The 8,567-nt window shown below is 39.2% G+C and overlaps 1 protein-coding gene and 1 long non-coding RNA gene across 7 annotated transcripts in view; one reads left to right on the top strand and one right to left on the bottom strand.

The window, feature by feature from the left end:
* Positions 1-2,861: 2,861 nt before the first annotated feature.
* Positions 2,862-8,567, bottom strand: part of LOC111244985 (uncharacterized) — a 21,919-nt gene continuing 16,213 nt past the window's right edge. For 3 of the 6 annotated variants that reach the window (XR_015320892.1, XR_015320891.1, XR_015320894.1), the window contains 2 exons: positions 6,756-6,991; positions 5,940-6,069 (listed from right to left, as the gene is read on the bottom strand). This is a non-coding gene — a long non-coding RNA (uncharacterized LOC111244985). Of the gene's footprint in view, positions 3,171-5,939; positions 6,070-6,755; positions 6,992-8,567 lie in introns of those variants that run through there. The other 3 variants (XR_015320895.1, XR_015320896.1, XR_015320893.1) reach the window with 2 other exon arrangements.
* LOC111244983 (transcription and mRNA export factor ENY2-like) lies at positions 5,848-6,455 on the top strand. Its single transcript, XM_022792656.2, has 2 exons — positions 5,848-5,998; positions 6,203-6,455. The coding sequence occupies exons 1-2, from the start codon at positions 5,848-5,850 to the stop codon at positions 6,340-6,342; spliced, it is 291 nt and encodes a 96-aa protein (XP_022648391.1). The 3' UTR covers positions 6,343-6,455.

The following is an 8,567-nucleotide window of genomic DNA, read 5'->3' as shown; positions in this document are numbered from 1 at the left end:
TATTTGTTTTTTTTAAAATTTTCTTCGATTTTTTCTAGTCTTTTTCTCTCTTATTTCTTTACTTTTTACCTTCTTTTCTTTCAGTTTCCGCGTTTTCGCGACGTTTGAGTAAAGTTTTTCCCTGGTCGACAGTCGATCTGGGGTGCCTCGTAACCTTCTTGGTCTAGAGTCCTTTAAATACAACGACGGGAAACCTTGAACTAGGCGTATTTAGTTCATGTATGTCCTACCAACATTTCTTCATCGTTATTCCCATCCATCAAAGTTTTTTTCCGAAAAAACCTATTGTACAGATGCGAGACTCATCCATCCTATCTAGGACCAGTGTAGCCTAAACTAAGTTTGTTTAGAATATTGCTACAAAGATAAAGTAGATCAGGACAGTTCTACTAATTGAACGCATTACCCAATTATTAGTAATTAACGAAAACTTAACTGGGTTGGTTAACTAAAAATAGCTTAAAACGTAAACTAATTGATGGTGATGTTTTAATTTTCTTACAGAAACGTGCAGCGTAAAAAGCAATGCATATATTGGTTAAGAAGGAATGCAGGCCTGCTTTGTTCATGGTCTCCCTGCATACCCTCCATGCATAACTGCTGCTTAATATCTGAATCTGCCCGATGGCTTTAGTAATTTCGGTGCACTTGCTGCGACAGCTATTGATCGCAAACCCAAGCTAATGCTTTTCACAATAATAATTTTGGTTTTTCGAAGAAGGGTAACAGACGAGGAAGATTAAGACCGAAATTCGCCCCTTTGCCTCGTTCCTAATTTGCCAAGTTTCGCTTCTACTTCATATAATAGAAGCACTCCGATCACTGATAGATAGTAATGCACAAAATCGGTTGGGACATGTTACAGTTGATTCTGTAATTAGTCTCAAGAGCATTTGTTTATGTTGTGCTGATGTCTGAATCCATTTGGCTAACCGAAAAAGAAAACAAAGTACATTTGTTTTAATTAGCTATCTGTACGTGCCGTTATTCTATGCACATTTTCGGCCTAAAAAATATCTATTGCTATGTTGTTTAAATAAAGAAAAAGAACTCAGTGAAAGTCTTAGTAGCCTGATAGTGCGATCGTGTAACGAAGAAAAATCATTGGATTACGTGTATGGCGGAATATATCCGGAGAAACTGAAGATTTTCATCTCCACGAACCACCGAATCGACCCCCGAATTTGGCACGACTCGACGACAGGTTACTAGAAATCAAAGGCTGAGTTCTTATCGCTGAACCATCAGCCAGAAGGAATCTTACAGACATATTACAATCATACTTTTGAATACGCCTATCACTGATGGTTAGCTCGTGTAAAAGTTTGTGGCAACAAATAGGAAAAACGTGTCCATTCGGTTCTTTAAGTTAGAATTTGGAATTCTACGTAAAATCCAAGTTCGAAGATTTGATTTTGCCGGCCGGCTCTTTTGACCTCTCATATTCACATACTATTTTGACACTCCTGTTCAATGAACACGTGTTGTTCTATGCTTGAGGATAATTTACTTCATATGAAGTTTGACCTTTTGAAGATATCACCCATAGTAAATTTGTGACCTTGGACCATCAGAACCTAAATTGTTTTAAATCGTCAACTGGCCTGCGCGTTAATTCAATAAAATAACGACATGATATCAAGTGAATGTAAAAAGTAACATTTTGCTTAGTGAGCGAATACTTCATACCGATTAGGATAGTTTTTATCTTACTATATCTCTATGATAGGTGGGTATATTTCGACACAATGCGTATCGACTAGTAGTATATATAATTACGCGTCCAAAAATGTACCTTTCTCGTCTTTATCACCAAAATGTATTAATGGGAAATAATAGGGTGAGAAAATTACGTCTCATCGCTGGTTCCAAGTATCGAAAGTACTCTTACACTTCATTTATCCCATTGTTTCTTCGACGACTGAGAAAGAACTAAGGCAAACATCTTGGTAAGAGTTAATTTGCCATAGGCAAGGGCGGGGAAGTGGCATTCTCGACGAATCCTATTTACTTCTGTTGTTGTTATTAGTGGAAGTTTCTGTGTTTGAAATCGATCACATACTGCACTTCACCCGGCTTTTCATTTCCCATTGTACATCGAGTAAGCGTGGGCAGTAGCCCTTTTTACATGATCAGGGTCATCTAACGAAGTCTCTATCTGGCAACCTGATGACGCTCTAATTTATCTAGTACCGGCAATTTTGAAACAAATTAACAAACATGCTTAATATAAAAAAAATCAGTATGTCATAATGACATATTAATTAATCGACACAAAACGACACACTTTACTCATCAATAATTTTAGCGAAAATTCATGGTCATGGTCATGGGTCGTGACATTCCAAAGAATGTCAATTTACATTAAATTTTTAATTTAATTAGAGAAAAAAAAAAGAATGTCAATTTACATTAAATTTTTAATTTAATTAGAGAAAAAAATGAGATCATCTACTACTTCCGATGCGGCCTGTGCGATTTTCATTCTAGTATTTAAGAATTCGACGTAGGTTAACAATGGATGTAATGCTCACATATGTCATAAAATGAATTATGTTCCTGTTACCGAGAGAATATACCGACCTATGCTACTATCGCATATGCTGTAAACATGAAATTTCACGGTTTTGTGGGTCTTTATAGCATTTGTGTTGAAAATCGTACATTATCCAACAAAAATTATTGTATAATGAAAATGGTATAGTAATAAATGCACTAAGCATCGCTGCCCAGTTATCTTTTGTCTGGACTGTCTTGACAAACGTCGATGTAATTTCGCAATAATGAAATGCGTACGTCTTAGTGTTAAGTTCCTTTTCTTGCGAAACCTTAAATGATAATATTAAGGATGAATGAGGTGAAACAGTTTTGCAAATTGAGTAGTTCATGTCCTAAGGCTTTTTCAGAGCTGCTCCTTCAAGAAGAAATAGCGTAATTTGACTTCTGCAACGCGTGTTATCTGAATCGACAATGTTCTTTATCCATAATAAAATCTTCAGCTAGTGGCCAAGAGCAGACAAAGTTCTATTTTCTCTTTTTTAGAGTTCAGTAGGTCAATCATCGATGCACAGAGTAGCAGCAGAAGTGATTCTTTCATATCCCGGCTTGAGAAGCAGCGGCAGCGTTGAGTACGACAGCGTGGAGGCGTGCAGAAGTTCACAAAGGAGAATCTGTAAAAGTATGTTTATTCGGTTCGCTAGAGTAGAACACATGACTTATAAATCGAACAAGTTTTTATTTTCAATGCGTATACATCCTAATAATCGAGGAAAATTAGTCGAATATTATATGGAACATGTGTTTTGATTGTATTTGTCCGATCTGCTCGAGCACAAATCCGTGGCCATATTTGACAAAAACATGTAACATACAACAGGTATTGTGAAGGTGGTCCTCACCTCTCCCCCAGGCGTGACTTTGAAAAATGTGCAAAATTATTTTTCCTTGGTTCCACATAATACGAAGAACGTACATTCAAATCTAGCCATCGATGCAGTATGGACGCTTATGTACATTTTCTCCCGTATCATTGATTAAGCAGCTTTTGGATGAGTTCTTTCATCTTAATATAGCCACGTCAAGAACATGCGGGAACTCATGGAAGCGTATGTCATTACCTCTTATCCATACCCTTTATCGCACAACTGCCTTGAAAAGGATCGATTCTCCCACCTTCACGATTCAAAAAAAATCCTTTGAAAATAAATAGCAATCAGTAAAAATATCGCAGTCGCGTAAAGAAGACCAACAGTCAGGCCCAAAATACTCGTCCCATATGCTGTATTTATAGGGTATTGCAGACGCAAGATGATCGTTAGCTGTTAGTTAAGGTTCCTAAACTGGCCATATCCGTTATACATGCTAATGTCTTACTATATCCGCATCCGTCGTACGGTTATTGTAAACTGCTTATATAGCTTAAAAACATCTGAGGGAACCTGCTACTGCTTTTAACAAACCTTTGAGAGAGATGCCTCGAATCAGATAATTCTACATGTAAAACGCGAAGAATTTTTATATAGAATCGAAGACTGTTGCTCTGAAATAGCGCCCCAATCAAGAATTGTCAAAAGACGTTTATATTTATAATATAATAAAAACAAAATGTATTCAGATTTCTGTGAATTTGCCCGAAGAACCACTGAAACTGAATATGAATTATTCCTATTTATTTCGAACTGAAGCGCCCATCTACCGATTTCTGTCTGCCGTTATAGCAAAAAATTCATTTATTCTATCGTAAGTCATAATTCGATGCAAAAGTGGATCACTGCTCTATGACATGAGATCAAGGAGAAGTGTCCCTGTTTTCGATCCCAGCTCAAGTCATATGGCACACATTTTGCGAATATTTTTGCCCCATTCATTCAATCCAAGTGGACAATATTGGAGTGATATTTTAAAAGGACTTAGTCCCAACATAACTGCAATAGTCTTTAGGGAAGTAAAATAACACTCTGAAAGCACGGTGATGACCCATTTAGACCCGCCTGTTTTGCCTATTTGAACAATTGATAACAAGATAAATCTTGCCTGAGCAGCGCCTTTAAAGACGCCTTCCAATTTATCTATAGCGTTGGCCAGCAGTAGTGAAAGCATCAGCATTACTACAAACGACTCTTGTCTCGTAATCCTCAACATACAATACTATGAACAGTCGCCGGACACTTGGTATTTCGGCTTTTGTTTATAAAAGCGATCCGTTACAGTTTCGCCTATAGAGAAATCAAATAATAATAACAATAAGTCACAGAGCTGCAAATAAATTGATAGCGGTGCTGTTTCTACGCGTACCACCTCGAGACCTGATTAAGAGTCTCGACATGAATTGTGCAATAACAGTTCGATTCAATTTGCTGATAAATTAATGTCGAGATAATAAATTCGACCAGACGCCTTCTTCTGTTCCCAAGTTTTTGCGATGCCAAGCTAAATGGAGTAGTCAAACAGCAGTCCGAATCCTTGAGAATTGAGAATTTACCATTGCAATACAGAGATAACAACCAAAGGCTCGAGCTGGCGGCGTTCTAAGATCGTCGAAACGGCGCTGATAGCGCAGACCTAAGCCACCACCTAGGCTAGACACCTACAATCGAATGGATGCCTACCTTGCTTACCTTAAGAGTTACACACATCACTGGGAGCGATAATCGCCACTCCCTAGCCCTAAGATACATAACTATCAATGCTCCGTTCAGCACCATCACTGGGGCAGCACAGGTTAGCGACCAAACAGCATTATTGGTAGCAGTGCTCTGCTCCGCAAGCCAGCAGCACGTGATATGCTACTGAGAGCAGTGCGGATAGTCCATGCTCTCCGCTAGCGAATTCGATACGTCAAGGCAACTTCATGAAGAACAGTTATTATGATAACTGCTCTTTTGGTGGCAGAACGATCTTCCACGAAGAGGGATATCGCCCGGAACGCACCAATTCTAAGCAACTGGGTTCCACTCCAAAAAAAATCATCGTTCATCTCATCCTCCTTTTCCCGGCTCAAATTCAGGTTTATCGACAACATCTTCTCGCAATTCAGATTGGGAAATTTGAATCGCCGATCATCTACGTAATTGTGATGTCATGCTTAGACAATGCTAGGATTGTTAGAGGTACGTTCCTCAAGAAACTCGGAATCCTACGGTTTTCCGTAAACAGTCAGTTCGTGGAATTGTCATCTCTCGCTGATAGGGTTGCGAATCCAAAGCGCATCACAAAGTGCTTTGTCCTTCGGTTTGTGACGTCGGCCCACAATGGGCTAATGGTTTCGTGTTTTGTCTCTTATTCAGAGCTTGTCCAGACTAGAGGACAGAACGCATTCACGTATCGCAGCTCATTCGAAAGAAAAGAATGACTACAGAATTATGCGAGCGTGTGAAGGCCCGTCTGGTCGAAAGTGGACAAGAAGAACTGCTTAAAGAAAGTTTGAAAACGAAACTTGCCTCGTGTGGATGGAGAGATGAGTTGAAGGCCGAGGCAAGGAAATTGATTAGAGACCGAGGTAAGTAGTTTTTGGTTGTGAGGTCCGAGACTGCTTAAGCGTAGCGTGGTGACGCAGCCTTAGTTTGCAACCTGTAGAAAAATATCGCTTAATCAGGCTTATTTTATTAATTTATAGAATCATTGCTGAGTGGTTTATTCTGACCTGCGATGATTTAACCGCTATGTATTGTCTAATGTGTTTTCATATCTTTTCTGCTTGTAGGCCTAACAAATGTTACGATAGATGAGCTTCATGCCCATCTGATGCCCAAAGCGCGAAGTACAATTCCGGACCAGATAAAAAAAGAGGTCTTTTATGAGCTTCGCGAATTCGTAAGGCATAGCTGTAACATTCACCCATAAGGGACGCTCACTCTTTCACAACACGAAATATAAGGACGACTAAAGCAGGACTAAATGAAAACTAAATATGTAAATATTTATTCGAGTAAATATATACACAAATAAGTACTAAACGAACTGTGTTTTTATTTACTAATGATAAAATAAAAATAAGTTATAGATCTCCATGCGATTTTATCTTCTTCTTATGAGGATCCGATGATTTGAAGTTCACACTTGAACCTATAGTCCAGGGTAGTGCAATGCGTACTGCACAGCTTTACCAGGCGTCCATACATACATACATATATATATGGGTGCATGTGTGGTGTAAATATGTACATGTCATGTCAATATTCGTCGTGTCTTATATTACTATACAATAGATAATACTAGTAATATAATTGTTTATGACATATGTCTAAAACACTTACTAGCAACAAAATTTGTCGTAATGGGTGGAAGGCTACCCGTCGATGATAGTAGGTTTTCGGTAAGCCCTTCGTTGATCTGTAGGTAGGGGGTGCAGTGCAGCCTGCTGTATCGAGGCCCTCTAGTACTATTGTTACTGGCGTAGCCGCAGTTCCCTGTGGCAAAAATTTCAATTGGCCTTTCACGGTACTTTATTTCGTTTCCATTTCATGCACCGATTTTGAAACCAAATCACCACCTATAGCAGGATGCGACATTAACTCCGGTGAAACTGTTAGTAGTATTTATATTATAGCATAAGTCTCTAATAGTATTTAACGTTCATCATGGGTATATGCGAAAATAGCAATAGTGGCTATTTACTCTAAGATAAAAGTGGGTCAAAAAAAGTTCCGAAACCTAAGAAATTGTTATTTCTTTTCAAGCCACAGAACTCAAATAATTGTATTTTTTAGTTTGTTCAAATTGAGATCGTATACGCTAGTAAAAATCGATTCGGGATGAAGCACACATCCCTGATCATAACGAAGTTGTTTTTCGGTTAGCTTGAGCGAATAGCGACCTCATATCGTCTCATACGCATGAGGTAGTCATACATACTTAAACAGAGCGGACGATAACTGCCCGTTATACTTATTCGCTAATGGGATAAACCCGCAGTGCTAAAGATTTTTGACTAGAACGTAAAACTGTTTAGTGAATATGGCAGGTCAAACATAATGAAGGGTTGTACAAAAATCTTTGAAACAGGGATACCGCTAAGGACGTACTGATTCTAAAGAGCAACTGCGTTCCACTCCTTGGCCGCGACTCCAAAAAAATCATCGTTCATCTCATCCCCCTTTTCCCGGCTCAAATTCAGGTTTATCAACAACATCTTCTCGCAATTCAGATTGGGAAATCTGAATCGTCGATCATCTACTTAATTGTGATGTCATGCTTAGACAATGCTAGGATTTTTAGAGGTACGTTCCTCAAGAAACTCGGAATCCTACGGTTTTCCGTAAACAGTCAGTTCGTGGAATTGTCATCTCTCGCTGATAAGGTTGCGAATCCAAAGCGCATCACAAAGTGCTTTGTCCTTCGGTTTGTGACGTCGGCGCTCGATTCAGTTAATTGTGTTATGCTGCGTGGCATGTAGCTCATCCAGAACCGCTGATCATGCGGATTGTAAAGAGATGATCGTATTGATAATTGGACGTTCTGGTGCCTCGACTCAAAAACTCACGAGATGACCATTATGTACACCCCGCGCAACCACTTGTGACACTTCTGAGCTTGCGTATGCTAACCTTCCAGTTTACAAATGGTTTATACAAATGGCTGGTACTCAAAAAATATCACCTTGTCCTATTTAAAGTTGATGGCTGCCTTAGTTTGTCCGCGGTCATTATCATATAATCTGAAGAGGCAGCTGATCAGGATAGAACGTATCTTAATACATATCCGTATATTCATTATCTGGATTATACAACTATACATTGCTAGAATCACTGGCCCGGTGAAAGCCAAGTGTCTAAAACTGTGTTACCAAGGCGCAGAAATCGTCGCCTATAAGTGAATCGTATCACGTGCTCGGAACAGACAACGTAACTGACTGACGACGCGCCGAACTTCAGTGGCTAAACTCAGAGAATATTGCCTGAATCTTTTAAGACATTACACATCTCTGATCGTCCTCTTACGCTCCCCACACGGGGTCGTACCCCACACGGGGTCGTACAGCCGTTATAATATCAGCCTTGACTGTTTCTAATATTTTTAGGAAAGCGCCGTTTGCACCACCGCTAACGTACTAACTTAATCACATGTTG

This window comes from Varroa destructor, unplaced genomic scaffold (genome assembly GCF_002443255.2).
Source record: "Varroa destructor unplaced genomic scaffold, Vdes_3.0 BEIS01000002.1, whole genome shotgun sequence".
Classification (NCBI taxonomy): Eukaryota; Metazoa; Arthropoda; class Arachnida; order Mesostigmata; family Varroidae; genus Varroa; species Varroa destructor.
The sequence above is the reverse complement of the archived record's forward strand: the minus strand, read 5'-3'. Positions and strand labels throughout refer to the sequence as shown.